The sequence below is a fragment of the Ictalurus furcatus genome, chromosome 16, assembly GCF_023375685.1.
Source record: "Ictalurus furcatus strain D&B chromosome 16, Billie_1.0, whole genome shotgun sequence".
NCBI classification, from domain to species: domain Eukaryota; kingdom Metazoa; phylum Chordata; class Actinopteri; order Siluriformes; family Ictaluridae; genus Ictalurus; species Ictalurus furcatus.
The window spans coordinates 15,079,690-15,104,827 of NC_071270.1; the positions used below are offsets into that span (position 1 = coordinate 15,079,690).

Consider the following 25,138-nt stretch of genomic DNA (forward strand, 5'->3'; position numbering starts at 1 on the left):
CAAAGCGTTTTACACTGTGTCTCAATCACCCATTCACACACACACTCACGGTAGCAGAGTTGCAATGCAAGGTGCTAACTTGCCATTGGGAGCAACTTGGGGTTCAGTGTCTTGTCCAAGGACACTTCGGCATGTGGAGTCATGTGGGCCGGGAATTGAACCGCCAACCCTACGATTAATGGACAACCCGCTCTATCAACTGAGCCACAACCGCCCCAAGTCTTCCCAAAATGGTTTCCACAAAGTTTGAAGCACATAATTGTCAATAATGTCTCTGTATGCTGTAACATTACATTACCTGTTCCAGCATGACAATGGCCCTGTGAGGTCCACGAGGACATGGTTTGCCAAGGTTTGTGTAAAAGAACTCAAGTGGCCTCCACAGAGCCCTGACCTCAACTCCACTGAACACCTTTGGGATGAACTGTGCACCAGGCCACCTCACCCGAAATCAGTGCCTGAGCCCACTAATGCTCTTGTGACAGATGGGAAGGAATCCTCACCCAAACACATATGGGTGTGATTATCAGGTGTTACAACCCATAAACACAATCCAGAGGAATAGTGAAATTAACCCAGAATTGTTTAAAGTACAAGCTCGCAGATGGGCCATTGTAATAAGCCAGGAGAATGGATTGAAATAGCATGCATTTTGTGGGATATTTACCAGTTTGAGTTGTTTTCAACCCAGACATATGCATGTGTACTCATGCTACCACATTCATATTGATCTATTAGAAAGACGTCAAAGCTGTGTTAGACATTAAAAGGGTTGTATGTCAGATATTATTACTAGATTATACTAGATTACACTAGATATCATTAAATCTCTACAAAGATGAACTAAATTGTAAAACTGAACAGTCAGAGTGAAAGGTTAATCAGGAATATATATATATATATATATAAGTTTTATGGGGGTGGGATTAAAAGAGGTGGGACCATTCCTGCAGAGACTTACTCATCGTCTTTGTCCCATACCCGTCGTCCCCTATTCCAGAGATGTCCTACATGAGATAGCCATCCACAGAAACAGTGGCAAAAATCAAAGAGAGAGGAGAGAGGACACAGAGAGGAGATGGACAGAGGAAAGAAGAATATCCATAGAGGTAAAGTTAGAGAGAGAGTGTAGAACAGAACACACACTCGCATCCCTGGATTTCCCTGCACACTCTTAGACCTTACACCCTACCGCAACGTGTGTGTGGTCATGTGCCTAACTGTGTGTGCGAATGAGTGTGAAGTTACTCACGTTCCGAGTCGCTGCCGTCTTGCTCATCCAGCATCTTGTTCTTGTAGAAAGGGAACTTTCGTGAAAAGATGGAGTTCTTTCTACGTTTTTCACTGAATGACTGTGTGGGAAAGAAAGCATGGGGCAGACAGGGGGCTTGATGTGCATTACATTCATGCTGACAAAACAATAATGGGCCAAAAAAGAGGTGGGAAAAACAACAGCCATGGCCAGACTAATCAAAACATCTGAATAATTCATGATCTTATACTGTGCATCCAATTTAAGACTTTAAAATCAAAAGCTTGGTAAATATGTAATTGCATTCATTACCCAATGAACTGACAGTGCTCTTTTACAAATGGTTCACTGATTAAAAGTTTTTGCCACCATCGCTGCTGTCCATAGCATCTCTGCTCTGGTCGACTTGTCAGACAAGTCAAACAAATAGAAACCAAAGCAACATGATCAGATGCAGAACCAGACAGGAGACGCCTGAAGCCAGTTTCCAGCCATGCAGCAGAAGGGAGCAGAGTCATGCTGAGAAACACATGTAACATTCAGTAGTGTTTCAAATAAAGAAATCAAGCATGCAGGATGTTGAGAGGCTTCGGGGCTTGACGCAGCAGTCGGACTACATAAACTGTGCAACTGATACGCTGGAATGAGCCACACCATGAGTCTATAGGGCTGTATTCAGAGTTGGTGACCACATCAGCGACTTGAGTTCAAATGTCTCGTTAATGTGAAAATTACACATAAGTTAATTTTATGGGCAGTCCATTCAGATGATTAAAATGAGCTATGAGATTACCATTTTTTTCTTGAGGAGTGTGTGCAACGCTAATAGGACTCTAATTTATTGCCAGTATATTGCTACATGAATAGTCCTAGTTGTAATGTTCATATTAAGAACCAACACACAAGTCATGCACAACTATTTGAGTAGTGCTTAAGTCTATAGTAACATCTGATGTCTGAATAGTGAAGTGCGGAATTTCAATATTTAATCCTTACTATGCATGCTTACTGTAACTGAACTCTAAATACAGCCCTTAATGTTCTAGTAATGATCTACTAAAAGTGATTCTGGAGTAGAGAGTTTGGATAAGGTAAGGCTGATCTGTGCAGATGTTAATGTTATGTTACATGTGTGCCTGTGCTCACTAAACAGTGCATTATCCTGCTCTAATCTAACATTCATGTATCATGCATTGCTCAAATTTATTTTGAGTGCGTTACAGTGTCTTAGACTATATATCAGCTATACAGTGGTGCTTGAAAGTTTGTGAACTCTTTAGAAATTTCTACATTTCTGCATAAATATAAACCTAAAACATCATCAGATTTTCTAAAAGTCCTAAAAGTAGATAAAGTGAACCCAATTAAACAAATGAGACAAAAATATTGTGCTTGGTCATTTGTTTATTGAGAGAAATTATCCAGTAGTACATATCTGTGAGTGGCAAAAGTATATGAACCTTTGCTTTCAGTATCTGGTGTGACCCCCGTGTGCAGAAATAACTGTGACTAAACGTTTCCGGTAACTGCTGATCAGTCCTGCACATCGGCTTGGAGAAATTTTAGCCCTTTCTTCAGTACAGAACAGCTTCAACTCTGGTGTGTTGGTGGGTTTCCTCACATGAACTGTTTGCTTCAGGTCCATCCACAACATTTCTATTGGATTAAGATCAGGACTATGACTTGGCCATTCCAAAACATTAACTTTATTCTTCTTTATCCATTCTTTGGTAGAACAGTTTGTGTGCTTAGGATCGTTGTCTTGCTGCATGACCCACTTTCTCTTGAGATTCAGTTCACAGACAGATGTCCTGACATTTTCCTTTAGAATTCACTGGTATAATTCTGAGTTCATTGCTTCATCAATGATGGCAAGCTTTCATGACCCAGATGCAGCAAAACAGACCCAAACCATGATAATACCACCACCATGTTTCACAGATAGGGTTCTTATGCTGGAATGCAGTGTTTTCCTTTCTCCAAACATAACCCTTCTCATTTAAACCTAAAATTCTATTTTGGTTTCATCCATCCACAAAATATTGCTTCAAAGCCTTCTGGCTTGTCCATGTAATCTTTAACAAACTGCAGAGGGGCAGCAATGTTCTGTTTCAGTGACCTTCCCCTTGCAAACCTGCCATGCACACCATTGTTGTTCAGTTGTTCTCCTGAGGGTGAAAAATCATGAACATTAACGAATGTGAGAGAGGCCTTTAGTTGCTTAGAAGTTCCTCTGGGTTCCTCTGGGTGACCTGTTGGACTATTACATGTCTTGCTATTACACGTTCTTTGTTGGTCGACCACTCCTTGGGAGGGTAACAATGGTCTTGAAATTCCTCCATTTGTACACAATCTATCCGACTATGGATTGGTGGAGTCCAAACTCTTTAGAGATGGTTTTGTAACCTTTTCCAGCCTGATGAGCATCAACAACACTTTTTTTCTGAGGTCCTCAGAAATCTCCTTTGTCCATGCCATGATACACTTTTGTATGATGGTGTTATGAAGATCAGACTTTGATAGATCCCAGTTCTTTAAATAAAACATTGTACTCACTCGCATATGATTGTCATCCCATTGAATGAAAACACCTGACTCTATTTTCACCTTCAATAAATTGCTAATCCTAGAGGCTCACATACTTTTGCCACTCACAGATATGCAATATTGGATCATTTTCCTCAATAAATAAATGACCAAGTGTAATATTTTTTGTCTCATTCTTTTAACTAGGTTCCCAATGTCTACTTTTAGGACTCGTGAAAATCTGATGATGGTTTAGGTCATATTTATGCAGATATATAGAAAATTCTAAAGGGTAAACAAACTTTCAAGCACCACTGTATATGCTTGAAGCCTCAACATATTCTCCTAATTCTGAAGCAGTAAACCTACACATTCATGAGTTTTAAAGCCTTTACAACAACAATATAGTCATCTTTAATCATAATTTCACATGAGAACATTGATAATAAACACCAAAATGATGCAATATATAATACATTATGCACATCATTTGCCAGCAGGCATATCAGGCCAGAAAAGTCCACAACAGATTCCTCAGTGCCAATTTTATATATAAACCCTACCAACAAAAGCCACCAGCACTACTGTCAAATTTTAAAACTGAAACGGAAATCAAGAGGAAGTAAGCATAAGCTGTTGCCATGGATATTTTTAGCATAATGCAGCAAGGGTCTAAAATATGACCGACAATGTATTTCACATCTGAAAAGTGCTGCGTATTTGATTACAACTTATTTCAAATGGCCAGTGCTAGATTAACCGCATTCACAATTTCTGATAGGGGCATTTACATTTGATCCCTGAGTTTCTTATGAATATAAAACGCCAAAAATTATACAATCAGAAGGCTGGTTTTGTAGGAATCCATGAGTATAGACTGTGCTGTAAGTCTAGAGCATATGATCAATGAGTTTGTGTGATGGCAGAGGAAAACTAATCCTAACCAGGATGGACTTGATTTAAACCAAATCTAAAGTCAAATTTGAAGCCACTCAAATCAAATGCCATTTCATGAAGTCTAGTCTTAACACGGTGGCTAGTGAGTAAAATTTGTAAAGTGTAATAGTATTTGTACTGGTAGATTCATAGTATATTGGCACTGATAAACCTCTTTCTCCATAAAGACGACTGGGAGAGTATGAAATAGAGTAAAAGAAGTGACAGTACTCAGTTCTCACCCCTTTAGAGTCAATGCTGCCAGGCTTTGCATTGAATTTGACTGTCTTCAGCCGAGCTCGCTCTTTTCTCTCCACCCTTAGAGAGAGAGAAAGAGAGAGAGAGAGAGAGCTTTCCAATGGCAATTTTCAATGGCAAATTTATTATTAACTGTCTGTTAAACTAAAATAAATAATGAAAACCTTTGTAATAGTCTGTACCTCCTCTTGCTGGGGATGACCCCCATCTCCTCGCTATCTCCGTCTGGAGTGACTCTTCTCGCCTGCCACCATTCATCATCTGACGCATTAATCACATGCAGGATGTCTCCATAACGGAAGCTAAGACCCTGACTGGGCAAACCGCTGTCCTTCAGCCGGTCATAGTCGAACAGGGCCCTGTGGGAAAAACCACACACACATACAGTAGTCGGTCCTACTGTCCTTGTCTGCAGTAGTCTGTCTCTATGACAACCCAAATTGGGAGTAACGGCTGAATATGTCTAAAAGCACACGTGTCACGAGAGATCACACACACACAACCTAACAGCTAGACATTTCAATTTGTTTTCAGATGTAAAATGAGCATTCTTTTAATGTACTGTTGATGGGAACAATACAGTGATGTTTCCATCAGGTGCTGAATCTTTTACCATCTGCGACTGATTTCCTGTGTTAGAAAGCATGATAAAATCTGTTTAACTGTGGTCTTGTCTGCAGTGGCCTGACTCATAGCTCTGAGATGTCTCTCTCTCTCTCTCGCTCTGTTCTTGTTTGCTTCTCTGTTTCCGAGACAGAGGAAAGGGAACCAATGGTAGGATCTCAACACTGCAGTCAAATCTCCCTGGAAACCTGAAGCCCGCTGACATTATCAGAAGAAAGCCAACCTCGTAAATCATTAAAAACCTTTGATAATTTATCACCAGATCCAACAAGAGCATCAGGATTGTCACACAGGAACGAAGAAATTAAGGCAGACCATGAATTAAAATACATTTAAATTGAACTTAGCATAAATTTACCTGGTTTTCCTAGAAAAATACAGGGTTGTCGTAAAGGGGTAAAGCTAGAGGCTCTGAAGTTAACAAAGCAGACCTCTACAGTATCCTGTCAGGGGGCCCAAAATTCCTCCTAGCACACTTGAGAAAACCACTAAATAACATTACAGTTGAACAACAAAGCCATTTTGATTGCCAAATCTCAGAGTCCAACATTCTCTAGTCTATCTCAGTGTGTATGTTCCTTGTGTGGTCTGTATTTCCTGCTCCTTTCCTTCTGGTGCTGGTAAGCTGTTACTACGCCGGCTCTGGGCTCTCATTCAGCCTGATTTAGATAAAGAGAGCTTGCATCCACTGAATAATGAATGAAGTCTGAGGCTCAATGAACAATTACATACAGGATATGAAGAACACAGAACCAGCCTCTCAGTCTGATCTGAATGAATGTAGAATGTAGAAATCCTAATGGTAAGAGGTTAAAAGGCTGAGATCGTGGCCTTTGGAGGGTTTGTGTGTGCACTTGGGATTAGGCAATGACATTTAAAACTAAACACCACACACACACACACACACACACACACACACACACACACACACAGAGATAAAACATAACAATAAAATAAGACAATGACTGGCTTGAGTCCATTTGCCAGCTGCAATAGCAAAGATAATCCTCTAATTATCCACACACAAATACACACACAGACACACACACACGCACACACACACACACACTATCTTACTATTCTTGTACCTACACCTAATTCTAACCTCAGCAACCAAAATAATCCATTTTGGCTCTTTTAGTTTTTAAATAAAAGCTGTAGTTTTTGTACAAAGCAGTTTTCTTTTTGTGGCTCACTGAGAGTGTTTCTTGATCGTGAGCCTAGGGCCACTCATTTTTGTAGTGCTTATCATAGTCCTGTTGTTCTTATCATTAGGTTCAGTCCGCAGAGTTTTTGGGAGGACATTAACATTAAAACTGGTAGAAACACACACACACGCATACGCATACACACACACACACACACACACACACACACAGATAAAGCTGTAATTGCCAGATTCTATAGTAATGACTTTGCAAATGTCTTATTGAGAAAGTAATCAGTGCTGAAATTTGCTGAACAAAGATATGTTAGATTTAGTCACTCGTTTCTAATGTCTTGGTTTTTACGGAATGTGACGCAACAGCACTACACTCTTAAAGGAAAAGTTTCCATCAAGCACACCAAATGGTTCATATACTCTTTGGTAGATTCCCTAAAGGTTAAATGATAACATAGCAGCCCCTATCAAAAAAGGTTCCAAAGAGAAAGCTAGAAACAGAGAACCATTGACCATCCAAAGAAGCACTATACCACAATGTTTGGCCCAATCTTTGTGCTCTTACCTCTTCTATATGACCTTCCAGACTGGTGGAGGCAAGGATGTTTAAATGTGTTCTTATGACCTCACAAAATCTGGGAACTTTAAATAGCATGTGTGATTCTTCATAATGCCTGCATGGATTTGGGGTTTAATACATTCACCACGTTCATTTGGCACATTGAACAGCATCTTACGTGCATACATTCATGAGCTAAATACAGAACATTTCATCAGTCTACCTAAGCTTTAAATGAACTCATGGAGACAAGTCATTAATCATGCCTTTTACCCAAACACCCAAATATTCTGATGTTAGGAAAAAGCCAATTACAACTAAACATGCTACTGCCTTTCACTGCCACCAAGACAATCATGACGCACATATTGAGGCATGACATACACATACACTGCAACAAAAAATGCCTCTAAAAATAGATGATCATTCATCAGTTCATCAATTGCATATACACTAAGAACACTTTATTAGGAACACTATACTAATACTGAGTTGGGCCTCCCTTTGCTCTCAGAACAGCCTCAATTGTTTGTGGCATGGATTCTATAAGATGTTGTAAACATTGGCTTGAGGTTCAGTTCCACGTTGACATGAATGTATCATGCAATTTCTGCAGATTTCTCAGGTGCACTTTCATGCTGCCTTTCTACCACATCCCAAAGATGTTTTATTGGATTCAGATTCAGTGACTGTGAAGGCCACGGAAGAGCACTGAACATTGTCATGTTCATGAAACCCTTTTGAGACTTTTGCTTTGTGACATGGTGTATTATCATGCTGGAAGTGGTCGTTAGGAGATGGTAAATTGTGGCCATGAAGTGATGCACATGGTCAGCAACAATACTCAAGTAGGCTGTGGCATTCAAGTGATGATTGATTGATATTAATGAGCCTAAAGTGTGCCAAGAAAACATTCCGCACACGATTACATCACCGCCACCAGCCTGGACTGTTGACACAAGGCAGGTTGGGTTCATGGATTCATGCTGTTTGGTGCCAAATTCTGATGCTGCCATCTGTGTGCCTCAGCCGAAATCGAGATTCATCAGGCTACATTTTTTCCAGTCTTCAACTGTACAGTTTTGGTGAGCCTAATGTGGTCTTCTGCTGTTGTAGCCCATCTGCCTCAAGGTTTGATGTGGTGTGAATTATGAGATGCTTTTCTGCACACCACAATTGTACAGGGTGGTTATCTGAGCTACTGTAGCTTGAATGTCAGCTTGAACCAGTCTGGCCATCCTCCATTCATCTCTCACATCCACAGAACTGATGCTCACTGGATGTTTTTTCTTTATTGCACCATTCTGAGTAAACTCTAGAGTCTGTTGCGTGTGAAAATCCCATGAGATTAGCAATTACAGAAATACTCAAATCAGCCGGTCTGGCACCAACAATCATGCCATGGTCAAAATCACTGAGATCACATTTTTTCCTCATTCTGATGGGTGATGTGAACCCAAAGCTGCTGGCCTGGATTTGCATGATTTTATGCACTGCACTGCTGCTATACGATTGTCTGATTAGATAATTGCATGAATGAGTAGGTGTAACAGTGTTCCTAATAAAGTGCTCAGTGAATGTACAACAGTAACAGAACTGAAGAGCCAAATATATACAGTGCCCTCCACTAATTGCACCCTTGGTAAATATGAGCAAAGAAGGCTGTGAAAAATTGTCTTCGTTGTTTACTCTTTTGATATTTTGTTAAAAAAATTCACAAAAATACTCTGCTCTCAGAGATATCAAACAATTGCAAACACAACACAGGTTTATAAAAAATATCTTTGTTAAATATATGTGTGCAACAATTATTGGCACCCTTTTAGTCAATACTTTGTGCTACTGCCGTTGCCAAGATAACAGCTCTGAGTCTTCTCCAATAATGCCTGATGAGTTTGTAGAATACATGGCAAGGGACCTGAGACCATTCCTACATACAGAATCTCTCCAGATCCAAGATTAGTGGAGGGCACTGTACACTCCTTGACCATGTTCAGACTAGTTCTGAATACTGTATAAAATTTCTCAAATAAACTTTGACTGTAGGGAACTTTTCCTAAGGTTAATTAAATCAACAGAAAGAGCATGCTGAATAGCAACTGGAAAAAAAATTAAGCTGTGCCCAAATATAATAAGAATCAACATTCAATATTAATTTGTTGCACTGGAAATAAAACAGTTTACTAGCTTTTTTTTTAAAATGTTTAACAGCCTAACAACACATTAATGACTATAAAAAACATAGATAAATGCACAACAAATGCTCTCCAAATTACAGAGAGAATTTAGCTTAAAGCTCTGTTTCTATGTCATTCATCTAGGTGACACCAACAAGAGTGGGATATACAAAGGTATAATGCTTGTTAATACCACTATACAGTGTGGGAAATAAGTATTGAATGTGTCTTTTCAGTAAATATATTTCCAATGAGGCAAATCACATAAAAGTTTCACCAGACATCAGTATTAACTCAAGAAATCCACACATATAAAGAAATCCAAACATTCAAGTCCATAAATGAAGTTATGTGTAATAAAGGGGAATGACACAGGAAAAAAAGCATTGAACACACTAACTGAAATTTATTTACTACTTAGCGAAGAAGCCTTTGTTTGTAATGACAGCTTCAAGGCACTTCCTGTATGAAGAAATTAATCCACAGTATTCAGATGGGATTTTGGTCCATTCTTCTAAACATATTGTCTTTAAATCGTGAAGATTCCGGGGGGCTCTCTTGTGAACCTTGATCTTTAGCTCTTTCCACAAATGTTCAATTGGATTCAAGTCAGGTTATTGACTGGGCCATTCTAACACCTTCATTTTGTTTCTCTGAAACTTTTGCTGTATGCTTTGGATTGTTGTCCCGCTGGAAAGTCCACCCATGTCTCATCTTAATCAGAATCTTCATTCTACACTCTTCCAGTATTTCATAGGCTTGTCCAAATGAGTTGTAGCAAAGCTTAAATGAGCTTCGACATGCCTTTTCTTTAGTAATGGAGTCTTGCGGGGTGAGCATGAGCAGTAGAGTGCATTGCCTATTGTTTTCTCTGTGACAATGACACCTGCTGCCTCCAAGTGTTTCTGGAGCTCTTTCCGAGTGGTCCTTTGCTCTTGGGCTACTCTTCTGACTATTCTTCTGACTCCTTGGTCAGAAATCTTGCGAGGAGCTCCTGTGAGTGTCCGGTTGATGACAGAGTGATGTTGCTTCTACTTGTGGATAATGGCCCCAATGGTACTTACTGGAAGATTCAGAAGTTTTGAAATACGTCTCTATCTGATTCCATCAATATGTTCTGCAACAATAAGGTTACGAAGGTCTTGAGAGAGCCATTTACTTTTACCCATCATGAGATGTTTCTTGTCAGCCACCTTGGTAACAAAAAGCCTTTTTATAGACCATCAATTTACTAACCCAGCTGCGCTGGGTTAAAATCATAAATCAAATTAAAATCAAATTAATTTGCACAGATAGGAGGTATAATTATTTACGGATTTCAGCTGGTTCCTTGCTTTGGAGAACTATTTTTCTTAGCATGTTCAATATTTTTTTTCTCGTGTCATTCCACTTCATTACACATAACTTCATTTATGGACTTTAATGTTGTGAATTCTTAATATGTGAATGTTTGAGTTAATACTAATGTCTTGTGAAAATTACATGTGAATAGCCTCATTGGAAATATATTTACTGAAAGAAATTGACGCATTCAATACTTATCTCCCAATATAAGTAAAAAGCTAAACTTCACAGAGCAACAGGGTGATATGCACACACATGACCTACAGTCATACACACACACACACACACACACACACCCTTAAACATGCACACCCACTGCCTTACAAAGACAAGTAGCTGCCATGGCAACCGTGAAGCACACATGAAGAATGGTAAAGGTTGCCAGATCCTTAGACAATTAAAGTGTCTCAGGTTTGTCAGGCCATCAGTCCAAGGATGAATCCAGAGACCAGTGGAAATACATGGAGAGAGAAATATACAGTGGTGTGTTGATGGAGTAAGGGCACAGTAACTGCACTAGCCTCTTGGATTACTCATACAGTTGAGAAGTCTATCATATGGCACTGCTGTCAGCAGTGAAACACTGACATAGCTGCAATATTATACACACACACACACTCCCTCACTTACAGAGTGATATCTATGCAGAAAAGAGAGGTGCATTGGGGTGGTCTGTTCCTATGGTAACATGCTTACACTCCTGTTAAGTATGTTTTGAAATGATAAACAGTGCATAAATAATGAAACCTGTTAAAGCAAAAAAAAGAAAAAACAACCCATAAAACGATCATGAATATTCCTGTGTATATATAACAGTGTGCTTTTTCAAAACTGAATTTGTCTTCCTGAAAAATGAACGAACATTTGAGGACTTTTATATTTATCAACTCATGAGTTTGAGTGTACGTGTATACATATGCACGGATTCATAAGGAGTGCAGTGTCCTCAAAGTATCATAAAGTTCCTCACCACAAAATTATGATAGAGAATCCATTTTTGCTGGCCATCACACTTTTGCATAGACTGGAGTGAAATTAACTTCAGCAACAACAACAACAAAACCCTAGACAAGCAATTTTCCTCACAAGGGTTAATTAGCTTCAGGACTAGCCTCAGGCCCAGGTTGAGGTTTGGGATTACGTTTGTGTCTTGGTTTAGGTTTGAGATTAGACCCCTGGGCTAGGATTGGGATGGTTTTTGGATTTGGATCAGGAATATATTTAAGTATACCGTTATGATCCGGAGAAGATTCATGGATAGATTTGAGGTTTAAAACTTAGCCAGTGGTGGCTCGTCCAATGGGCAGGTGGGGAAGACCCAAACATATACATCAGCCATTCAACAAATGTATATACTGTACATAGTTAATAGACTTTAGTCATAAAGTCATCAGTCACAACTCCATACATTTTAAATACAGTTGAAATATTGATTACCTATTTTTTGTGTGACCAATGATTTAAATAATGAGGCCCATTGGGGTTAATGGGTTGCCAGATTGGTCTAGCTTAAAAATTCTTGCTGGCTGCAAAAGTTTTGTTTATGGCAAAGAATCAAAATAAAATCGAATAATTTTCTCCAAACAAAGTGTGTTGAGGCTGTGTAGTGCCCCACCAAAATCACCGTTGGACTTTGGGATATGGTTTAGGGTTCGGTTTAGAGATACGGTTAGAACATGGAGAACAGTAGAGAGGTCTGTGTCTTTTGTGCAGTCGCAAGCTGTTCTATAGTCTTGTTCAGCTATTACAACATTACAGACATCACACTGTTGCACTCCAGTAGGTAAATGAGTCCCAAAGGGATCTACATTTAGCAAGCTAAGCTCTCTCTTTCTACCCCTCTCCACATTCTTTATTACCTACAGTACATTATCAGCAAGGTGCTATGCTATAGGCCATTCATCTTTCACCAACAGAGGTACAGTGGCTGAAAAAAAAATAGAACTATATAAGTGTAAGTGAATTTGTGTGAGAGAACATACTTACTGACAGACCTGTGCATCACCAGGACTCAATGCTGCCTCTCTAACAGATTTTCGCTTGATTTTACAGTGAAGTCTAGAGAAAACTGAAGCTAAGCTTCATATATTCTTATACACAATGTGTATGTCCATTTTTCTGTGTCATATGTGAGTGCATTAAATGAACAGTGTAATGCATTTTGATATTTGACCGTCATCAGCAGTTACTAGTGTACAGTGGATAAATGAGTGTGTGTGCACACATGTGTGGGAGTGTGTGTGTGTGTGTGTGTTTGTGTGTGTGGTATGTTCGTGTGTACGTCTGTACCTGACATAAAGGGAGCGTTTCTGATTGGTTCGGAGGGATCCTGATCCAGAGCTCATACTGTGGTTCATCATCTGCTCCCTCAGGTCATGAATCTTGGCCTCAAAGCGCCCGTACTCTGAGAATACAGACACAAACAAACACCATCCTGTCAACACATTAGTGCTACTAACCTTTACACGCATATTTACTAATGCACTCCCAATAGGAGAGCCATACACAAAAGTACACTAGTTGTTTGATGGTAGAGAACTGACACAGATACTCTTGAGTCTTCTTGGAGTTTGTCCTTTAATATGCAGAGATGCGAGATGTGGCGCCTGTGAGGACCAATACAGGACGTCAATACACAGTACACAGCCCATATTGAATCTGAGCTCTGAAAGTAGTAGTGTACTACTCTGTCTTGCCCAAGGTTAAACCACTATCACAATATAGCCAGAGACAGAGAGAGCGAGAGAGAGAATGAATGAATGAATGAATATGGGTGTTTTTGTATACTAGACTTCACTACAGATAGAGCAAGTGTTAAGATAGTAGAGTTCAGTGAAAGTACATCCAACAAACCAACATACCACTGCTGGGATTTCCTTTTTCCGATTTTCCTTTTTCCCTAAAACACAATTTTCTCTTCAGATTACCCATAATTCCTTAAAGGTAAGCACAAGGCACAATAAAATTTGACATTTTCCCTTAAAATCAGTTAAGTTTTGCAAAAAGCACCCTAGTGATAATGGCTTTATACTTTGTATATCTTTGTATGCAGACAAACTATAAAAAAAAAAATCACAAATCACAAACCCAGCCAGAACCTGGCACAAACCTAAATGCTTCCTAAATTCATAAAACACTTCACACTTCACTCTTCCCTAGTTTTCATGCTATTATATTAAACATGTTAATATTAGAATTGTAAATCATTCTTAAATTTACAAACAAAGCTAGCAGGCAAAAACTGCACCAAATATAGTTATATCTTCAATACTAAATGCACCAGGCAGCAAGACAGACCATCCGCATACTGTATTTTTTAAATACATTTGCATGACAGCTTGTTGACAGAAAGAAATACTCTATGTTGACAAACTGCTCATTATCCTGATGTCTCTAGTTTCACAGAAAAAAAAACAAAAACAACATACTTCTCATTCCCAAAGAACAACACAGCAGTATTGCCCTAAAGACAGCGGTAAGACCAATTGACTGTAATAAAGGGTTTTACTGTCAATGACCTAAAATAAGTTTAGGTAAAATTCATCTTAATATTAACGAGCAACTTGAAAAGGTGAAAATAATGATCAGATTTCAGAGGCATTCGAAGAACAAAATGTTCCTTAGTAAGTTTCTTGTTACAGTGCGTTTTCAGGAACATTCAAGTACATTTACATTTATTCACTTAGCAGACGCTTTTATCCAAAGCGATTTACAAATGAGAAAAATACAAGCAAAAAAAAGTATGTATTTGAAATGTCCAAAATATTTCTACCTTCAGAGAGGAAACGTATATAGGGATGTAATGGAACTTCATGAACCTGTCACAGTTTCAGCAAAAGCTATGTGATGCATGGCTTGGGTCCATTTGTCTCCTTAGAGGGAAGTGCTACTGCAAATCTGTACAATTATTCTGACTGAACACCTTTATCCTGATGGGAATGGTCTCTTCCAGGATGACCCCGCCCCCATCCACAGGGCACGAGGACTCATTGAACAGTTTGATGAGTATAAAATTAATGTAACTCATATGCTATGGCACAGTCATCAGATTACAACCCAACTGAATGCATGCAGGAGATTTTGGAAGGGTGTGTTAGACAGCGCCACTACCACCATCATCAAAACACCAATTAAGAATATCGTCTGGAAGAATGGTGTTCATCCCTCCAGTACAGTTCCAGAGATGTGTAGAACCTATGACACATTGAAGCTGCTTCAGTGGCTCATATCAGCCCAACACCTAAGATACTTTATGATGTTTTAGTCATTAGTTAGTGATTGTAACTTGAGATGAAAAAGCTTCCATACAATGCCACAGAATTTCAACCAAAACTATGTCACTGCACTAAATCCCTAAACCTTTTCTTCTAACCGAGAATGAACATTTAAGGGCTTTTATGTGATAGTCTTAAGCCTTGACCTGATAAGCTTGCAAGATTTTATTTTTTTTTACTTATGGGGAGAACTTGTCGGTGTATTCAAATAAGGACAGATCTCCATCATATTCCACTATGTTATAAAGCCACTAAAGGACAGGTCTGCAATTTGAGACCTGTAGAGATGCTGTAGAGATGTGTGCTGCAGTAGATACACTGTACAGAGGCTGGCTGGCAATCATGACCTTTAGAACACAATGGTAGAGTACAGAAAGGACAATCCAGTCAGACAGACATGAACACTGTGCAGGGCAAAACTTTAACTACTACAGCCCACAGTCCAAAGCTCCAGACAGAGACTTATCCATCAGAACTTTATCTCTGATACAATAGCTTTACATGCTGTAGATAGCTGTAGACATAATAATTATTGCAAAAAGCGATATGTACCAGAAGGTGAAAGACTTTTAGAGCAAAGTGATGTTGTGTTTGAGTGGGTGATGGTGCATATCAGTTTCTGGAGAGTATTTCAGTGACATTTAATCAGAGTGCTGTGCTACTAGAGCGAAACAAACACACACACACACACACACACACACACACACACACACACACACACACACACACACACGTTTGTCACAGAGACACACCTTGTGAGGACCTTCCATTGACCTCCAATGCTGTTAGGTGTACTTAACCCTAACCCTAACCTCAGTAACCAAAATAAGCCATACTTTATATTATATATATATATATATATATATATATATATATATATATATATATATATATATACACAAAGCAGTTTTCCTTTTGGGGAACAGACAAATGTCCTCATAAGATCTAAAATGTCAGTTATTCTACAAATATAAGAAATAATCATCAACAAATGATCAATAAATCATTCAGTTCAGATAGCCCAACATTCACATAAATAGTCCTTATTCTATGCCTCCAAAGAAAAGAGAGAGAAAAGGAGAGTATGAGAGAGAGTGGGAGAGAGGAAGAAAGAAAAATAAAAAGACAAAGAGACACAACTGCAGGCAAGCACATTTTTGAGAGACTTCAGGAACAGACTAAAAGACTCACTTATATGAATGGCTTCAAGGGTAATATTATAGCATTATTTGTTGCATTATAAATGAATGGAAAATGAAAGAATCGTGGCTTTTCCTCTTATTTTGGTTCATCTGTGAGACACATTAGTGAAAAGGTCACTTAAATTTCGACCACAACATGCCAGAAATAAGGCACTGCCATAGGAATAATTCTAAAAATAGATCTTGAACATAACAGTGACCTAATCTCAACCAGGAACAAAATCTGTGCAGGAGAACAAGCTCTCAGACTGCAACATGGCACAGATTTACACTACAGCTACCTCTACTACATGATGGAGGATTAGTAACAGCTCACATGCACACAACACACACACACACACACACACACACACACACACAACCCACAAGGAAACCAGTAGAAGTCAGTGTACAGTACCCACTTACCGTTCTGAGTCCTAATCCACACACCCTGCTTTCTACAGCTGTGGTCCTGGAGAGACTCTGAACCTCTCAGTCCATCTCCAGCACACACATCCAAACAAACACACAAACACACACCGTGCTTTGCAGTCACACAGATTAAAAAAAAAAAAAGTGCTCCAAAGAACAAAGACTGGACCAGCGTGGGGCGAGTGAGTGAGTGTGCTAGTGAGAGGGAAAGAAAGACAGAGAGTGAAAAGAGGACAGCGAAAGCCGAGAAAGAGAAAAGGACCGAAAGCACAGAAAGGGAGGGGAGAGAGAAAGCAAATGAATGAATATGAGGGAATGGTGAAGGAGGGAAGAGGATGCGAGTTGATCGGTATAGAGAGATGCTGAGTGTCTGCAGCAGTGTGAGGGACTGGCCGCTCCCCATATGTGTTCACACACACACACACACACACACACACACAGTCCACCACACTATGAGTCTTTCTCTTCCCTCTTCTGCTCTCCCAATACTACAGTGCCGTTTTACAACCATAGCATATTAAAGCACTATGCATGAATCCATCACGAAAGGTCAAATAACATTCTTTCCCTTCATCTGTGTCCTTTCAGTCATTCCTGAATCTTTTTTATGTTTCAAAATAAATACACCCTGAACCAGAACAAACCCTGTATCTTTTTTAAATGATATAGGTTCCTTTCTGAAGGGTGGCTTAGTGGTTAGCAGGTTTAGCACTCCAGGGTCAGGAGTTAGATTCGTGTGTGCATAGAGTTTGCATGTTCTCCCTATACTTCGGGGGTCTCCTCCGGGTACTCTGGTTTCCTCCCCCAGTCCAAAGACGGTGTTGTAGGCTGATTGGCATTTCCAAATTGTCCTTTGTGTGTGAATTGTGAAGGGTGTCCCATGCATCGTGCCCCGAGTCCCCCGGGATATGCTCAAGGCTCCCTGTGACCCTGTGTAGGATAAGCAGTACAGAAAATGGATAGATGGAGGTTCCTTTCCACATGATCATGTCATAGTAAACATGTCTTGTCTTATGAGTCAAAGCAAGTCAAATGTTGTATAGAGCAAATTTTATGTTGAAAAAAGTGAGCTATCACATGGTTTCTGCAAGTATCCATCCATTTTCCATACTGCTTATCCTACATAGAGTCACGGGGGGAGCCTGGATCCTATCCCAGGGAACTCAGGGCACAAGGCCGGGGACACCCTGGACAGGGTGCCAACCCATCACAGGGCACAATCGTACACACTCACACACTACAGACAATTGGGATATGCCATTTAGCTTACAGTGCATGTCTTTAGACTGTGGGAGGAAACCGGAGGAAAAACCCAAAGCATGGAGAGAATGCGCAAGCTCCGCACACGCAGGAGGCAGGGCAGGATTCGAACCCCCAACCCCTGAGGGAAGCGTGCTAACCACTAAGCCACCGTGCCCCGGTTTCTGCAGGTATTCTAAAGTTAAATGTAATACTCTTAATACTTTTTCAATCCCACTTCTAAATGTAATGAATTTACAGAATTTACAGTGACATACAAAAAGTAAATATTTTCATTGAGTATGTTTTAAGTGCTGAAACTACATTTATTTATATTTCCCTCTCCTGATTTTATAATTTTAGTCATTGTTTTCCACTGTTTTTGACTTCACTGATGGTGACTGGACTGTTTATTTTCCCTAATAAATGATACAACAGTGGAACTGGCACAAACTGCTAATAATCATGGAGGTCATAGAGGGAGATGTGGAGGATGCTTCATACAGAATTAGTTGTACCAGAGCATCCATGGCTGCACCTCCCTGCTGAAAAAAAACACAATAGAAAACTTCATAGAAGTTGTACTGGTTATAATGGGAATTGTATTGGTTTTAATGGAAATTGTAATGGTCCTTGTGGTAATCTGTTGCCTTCTATTGGTGGTATGTTATGTCTAATGAATACCATTAAGGACCAGTAATGGTAATGGTTTTAATAGTTACCTGCTTTGTAATCGTATTTGTAGTGGAAACCATTAGAATATCTGTGATGGTTTCTAATGGTTTGTTTTGGATTTTTTTCAGCAGGGCTGTAAGAGTTTTCAGTAATCAGGACCCTAGAAGGGAAATAATATTTTCATGTCGTGTTGGTTTGAACGCATCAACATTTTGTTCAGTAAATATATTTCCAATGAGGCTATTCACATGAAATTTTCACCAGACATCAGCAGTAACTCAAGAAATCTGGAAATATAAAGCATTCACAACATTGAAGTGCATAAATAAAGTTATGTATAATAAAGTGGAATGACACAGAAAAAAAGTATTGAACACGCAAAGAAAACACAGTTCTCCAAGGCAAGGTAATAGTCAGAAGAATAGTCAGAAGAGTAGCCCAAGAGCAAAGGACCACTCGGAAAGAGTTCCAGAAACACTTGGAGGCAGCAGGTGCCATTGTCACAGAGAAAACAATAGGCAATGCACTCCACTGCTCATGCTCACTCCGCAAGACTCCATTACTAAAGAAAAGGCATGTCGAAGCTCACTTAAAGTTTGGACAAGCCTTTGAAATACTGCGAGAGTGTAGTCTGGTCAGACGAGAGCAAAATTGAACTTTTTGTCTGTCGTACTACACACCATGTTTGGAGAAGAAATGGCACTGCACATCACCCTAAAAACACTATACCAACAGTGAAGTGTGGAGGAGGAAGCAACATGGTGTGGGGCTGTTTTTCATCACATGGTACTGGCAGACTTCATATAATTGAAGGAACGATGAATGGAGCCCTTTACCGGGAGATTCTTGAGAAGAATCTGCTGCCATCCACCAGGATGATGTAGATGAGACGTGGGTGGACCTTCCAGCAGGACAACAATCCAAAGCATACAGCAAAGCAGACTCTCAATTGGTTTGAGAGAAAAAAAAACAAGCCGTTAGAATGGCCCAGTCAATCATCTGACTTGAATCCAACTGAACAAGATTTAAAGGCAAGAAGAATGGGCCAAAATCACACCTGAATACTGCGGCCAATTAATTTCTTCATACAGGAAGCATCTTGAAGCAGTCATTACAAACAAAGACTTCTCTACCAAGTATTAAATACGTTTCATTTAGTGTGTTCAATACTTTTTTCCTGTGTCATTCCTCTTTATTACACATAACTTCATTTATGGACTTTAATGATGTGAATTCTTTATATTTCCAGAATTCTTGAGTTAATACTGATTCCTGGTGAAAATTTCATGTGAATAGCTTCATTGGAAATATATTTACTGAAGAAAATGTTGACAATACTTATTTCCCCCACTGTATCAGCATTCAGGTATTTGGTTTCAACTGTGAAGAGAACCTTGTATTACTGCAGCTTTTTGTAGATTTGTGAAAATTATCAACAACAATGTGCTACAAGCTCTTCAGTTTGTTGCAGAAATGTTATAGCAATGCAGTTGCTGCCTTTAATCATTGTCAATAGTGAAGAAATCTTCTTGGGGTTTTTTTTTTTTAAGTGCAGATGAAGAAACATTCAGCTAATTCACAGAAAATGCCACAACCTGCATGCCCTTGAAAATGATGAAACACTTACTACTGGAATTCGAAGGCTTTTGTGTAAGAATTCTGTGTGGAGCGGATTATTTTGAAATGGAGAGCAGAAAACAGACTGCTATCAAAGAAAGAAGCTTCACAGCAGGGTATTTTCAAAGTGAAAGGTGAATCTGTTTAGGGCACCAGGGTTTGACAGATGTGGAGAGTGAGTGGAATTAATCAGGTGGAAAAACATACACCATAGCTCCTGCTTCAGAACCATCCATTTTGATGAGGTCCAAAAATGACTAGGAGTGAATGGGGATGTGATCACTAGAAATGTGGTGGTAATTTCCATATAGATGAAATATTTGTCCATATGAAGATCTCAAGACAACTACTCACATACTACTACTCACATAGCCTGTATATTTCAATACATTTTTACTAGTTGTTTTTTCCCCTATATGACTGCTTATTATAATGCTCAAGATCTCTCAATATCAATATTTCCATTTCCTTTCTTTCTTATTCCAGCTCAGGGAGTTTTTCCTTGCCACTGTTGCCTCTGGCTTGCTCATTAAGGATTTGTAGCCTGCAGCTGGACTGTGAGCACCACTGCCCTCTTGTACCACAGCTGGGCCCTTGAGCAAGGCTTTTAACCCTCAAGAGCCTGCATTCTAAATGTAGCAGCCAAATGCAGCATACGTTCGCACGTTACTAATTTACAATAAATTAGTAATTTTATGGTGCAATCTGGGATATTTTAGTAAATTAGTCAATTACAACAAATTATTGGAAATCAAGTTTTTTCCTGAGGAGTTGAGGTATTTAAAATTTTTACGTCTTGATTGCACTGATGTAGTAAAATATATTTATTTACACTTACGACTTCATGACACCAGGAGATTTTAGAGCACTTCATACTTCCCATACTTTCCAGCAGGACTTGGCACCTGCCCATAGCGCCAAAACTACTAGTAACTGAAGACCGCTATCAAAGCAACCTGGGCTTCCAGAACACCTCAGAAGTGCCACAGGCTGATTGCCTCCATGCCATGGTGCACTGATGCAGTTATTCATACAAAAGGAGCCCTGACCAAGTACTGAGTGCCTAAATGAACATACTTTTCAGAAGGTCGACATTTCTGTATTATAAATTCTTTATTCTAATATTTTGAGATACTGGATTTTTGATTTCTATGAGCTGTAAGCCATAATCATCAAGATTAAAGCAAAAAAAGGCTTGAAATATTTCACTTTATGTGTAATGAATCTAAAATATATGAAAGTTAAATTTTTAAAATTAAGTTAGAGAAAAAAAATTACTTTTCCACGATATTCAATTTTTTTGAGATGCACCTGTACATGGAATTTATTTGTGAACATAATTTTTAATATATAAAGATATACAGTATAACATTATATATTGTTAGTTCTTAACTGACATTAATACTTATAGATAACAATCGGCAAACGGAATCATGATGACCTTTCTAGTTTTTAAGCTGAGCTCTTAACTATAGAGCGGAAGCCCGTGATGACAGATTTGAATGCACGTAATGATGATTAATTCAGCTGCTGCCATGATCTCACGCACATACGTCACATATAGAGCACCATCAGTTTCATCACTTTATCTGTGTAAGTATAAAAATTGTGCTGAAAATGCAACAAAAGCAACCATCTGCTTCTTCTTTTGCTTTTAATAGACAACTTTGCAAATCGTAACAAACCAACTAGTTTAAATCTTATAGGAAACGCGAATAGGTGATGATGAAATCAATAAAGGAAGTGAAAATGTGATCACTGTGCATCTTAAACTCTCCTGTGATTTGTTTATTGTGTAGCAGCATACTACTAATTTTATATATCTTCAATTTTTTAATAGGATATAATTAAAAATAGTACTAAAGACATTTCGTAGGACATATCAGAGAATGATCACTTTAGTATATACTGTATAGTCATTCATGCATTACCATGCACTTCAGTGCATTGCAAATACATAAATAACCCAACTGAGCATTGTATACATGAGACAAGCTCTATGGCATAAAGGATGTTGGTTTTCGTGCATGTATCAAGGGTTTCAGATACATGCCAAAGCTACAGCCAAATACTATCAGTTAATACACAGTAGATCTCTGTAAGATCTACCGTGTATGTAAATCCAGGCTGTCATTGATTCTCACTACGTTCAGTCCTAATACTGTCAAATACTAAATATATTATTCATTCATAGCGCTCTGAAAGGACAGCATAATGATAAATAACATTTTCTCTGACTGTGTGTCTGTAACTTAACAAGCAAACTAAATGCAGAGCAAATAATCCTTTTAGGCAGGTCTGAGAGTAATGAGATGTCTGTGGATACAGCAGCTATGCAAAAGTAATAAGTGGACAGCTGCTGTAGACCAAAAGAAATCAGTTTGTCTGTACAGTTATCTAACCCTGCACAGTTTATTAGAATTATCACCTGGATGTGACATTCGCACAAAGGCTTAAATTGATGTATAACATGGAAGTATAAGAAATATCATTGTCATACAGCCCTCATTCCCTTTCTTCTTCTGATCTCATATACATGCCGGACTTTATATACTGTACACCTTATAGAGCTTTCTGTGCAACAGCTTATAACTACAGTTAGAGCTACAGTGACTCTGTCTTTTATTGATGGAGATATCATTAAAGCTATCATCTTCTATCATCTCTTCAGCTGCATTTTTATACTTTTTAAAAGTCCAGTCGGAACTCCATGGCTGATAGCTTGATTTGGGTTAGCTTAACTAACACTTAAATCAGCTTGGTCTCTCTCGCTATACTGCCTGCTGCTCACTGTTCAACCTGTTGTTAGATTAGATTTGATTCAACTTTATTATCATTGAGCAGATTACAAGTACGAAACCAACAAAATGCTTTGTATTTGATATGCTGGATCATTAACACACAACACTGGACTGGAGTGGGGTCTTCCTTTGCATGCACTTATTCTGCCCACCATGCAGAGTCCTCACTCTGCATCTTTGCTCAGTAGTTTCCACACACCCTCCACCTACTAACCAACAAGCAGACTTGTGGCTAACATTGCTAGGAAGTTAAGCCAAGTGCCAAAATCTGGAGTCTTCCTTATACCCCTTATATAAGGGGCCTACCATTTGGCCTCTCTGTACTGCCATGAGCATTCTTGAAATGCATGGCCCTCATCACACACATTATAGTACTCTGTCTTTTGGTGTACTCAGAAAAGCATTTTCTAACACCAAAACAAGTCAAACAATTCATTGGTATATAGCTAGATTCACTGACAATTCGAGTCACCCTGTCATCCTAAAATGTGGCAGACATTACCATGCCTTTCAACCAAATTTAGGCAGGTTGCTATGGATGATACTAGCCTTGTTAAAGATAATGAGATCATTGAGTGCAGAATTGAAAGACTTTCAGATATGGTTTAACCGCCTATGCATAAACCACAAAATACCACAGACAAAAATGCCTCCTTGTCTCAGTTAGAATAGCACTAGCTCTAGCTTGCTAGAGACCTGAAGCTTTTCTCATGAAAGGCTCTGCTTACAGAGAGAGGTATTTGGGAGTGCAATGGAGCAAAAGAAGCACAGGGGTCATCTGGAGCTCCAATTCTTCTTGCCAGGTCTGAGACACCACATGTTTGGCAATCCTGTGACGATAAGATACACCAATCAACAGGGTAGTCGGACTCCTGAGTGGTAAAAAATAAAAGCTTTTACTCTATCGTTGGGAGACTGTGAGTTTGAATCCTGCCAATGCCACAACCATCTGTAAGTCAGTGCAAGGAATATTCCTTTGGTTTTCACTTAAGTTACACATGTGTATGTTACTGTAGTCCTATACTATAAATTTGAAAAAAATATATATTAAATGTGGTTTAGGCTTTAGGGTCGTTTGCTCAAAAAGTTTGGGAACCCCTGTTCTACAAGGTTAATGTTGCCCCTCTTAATGGCATGAGTCCAACAGATATTTTTTAATACATTTCCTCTCAGCCCTAATGTCACTGTGGTAGAGGTTATGTAGGTGATTCTCACTGCCCTTGGAGGTTATGAAGAGTAAAATAGAATCCTATTTATGTATGTAACTACTTATACAACTATGGTTCCAATAAAAGATGTCACATCACTTCCTAACTTTTTTGGAAGGTTTGCATAAAGACACATAGAAGAGGTATCCAGATATATTCACCACTTCTGCTGGGTATATGGCGTGCATATAACCACAGTTACATACGTAGGACGCATTCAGAATCACTTCATGTGGTTTTGTGGAGGCTGTATTTAACAAGGTTAGCATGTGAAAGCTTGTGATATGTCCTCCAGCAATACTCTGTATTTCCACAGACAGGAGTACATTTCACAAGCATACACAAATACCAGTAGTCACAGTGCTGTCCATTTTAGAAAATCCTTTTCCTTTATAAAAACGCATCATACAAGACTCTGAATTTATACAGTGCATAAAGAAAAGCTATAGACATAATTCTGCATATTGTCCAGTTCTAGTGTTTATATATTTATGGCCTTCTTCAACCATTTGAAGCACACATAGAATAGAATGGTAGAATATTATAGAATGTCTTTGTATGCTGTAGCATTACAGTTTCCTTCACTGGAACTAAGAGGCCCAAACCTGTTCAGCATGACAATGCCCCGGTGCACAAAGTGAGGTCCATCAAGACACAGTTTGCCAAGGTTGGTGTGGAAGAACTGGAGTGGTCTGCACAGAGCCCTGACCTCAACCCCACTGAACACTTTTGGGGTGAACTGGAATGCTGACTGCACCCCAGACCTCCTCACCCAACATCAGTGCCTGACCTCACTAATGCTCTTGTGACTGAATAATCAAACCCCTACAGCCATACTCCAAAATATAGTGGAAAGCCTTCCCAAATGTGTGG

General features: G+C 39.1%; 1 protein-coding gene across 15 annotated transcripts in view; it reads right to left on the reverse strand.

Moving 5' to 3' along the window:
* The window catches only part of dlg2 (discs, large homolog 2 (Drosophila)), a 287,192-nt gene that overhangs the window by 10,592 nt on the left and 251,462 nt on the right, over window positions 1-25,138 (reverse strand). For all 15 annotated transcript variants that reach the window (XM_053645021.1, XM_053645023.1, XM_053645030.1 and 12 more), the window contains 4 exons: window positions 13,128-13,242; window positions 5,155-5,331; window positions 4,957-5,032; window positions 1,253-1,352 (listed from right to left, as the gene is read on the reverse strand). In XM_053645021.1, coding sequence (XP_053500996.1) covers window positions 1,253-1,352; window positions 4,957-5,032; window positions 5,155-5,331; window positions 13,128-13,242 — 468 coding nt within the window. The remainder of the gene's footprint in view (window positions 1-1,252; window positions 1,353-4,956; window positions 5,033-5,154; window positions 5,332-13,127; window positions 13,243-25,138) is intronic.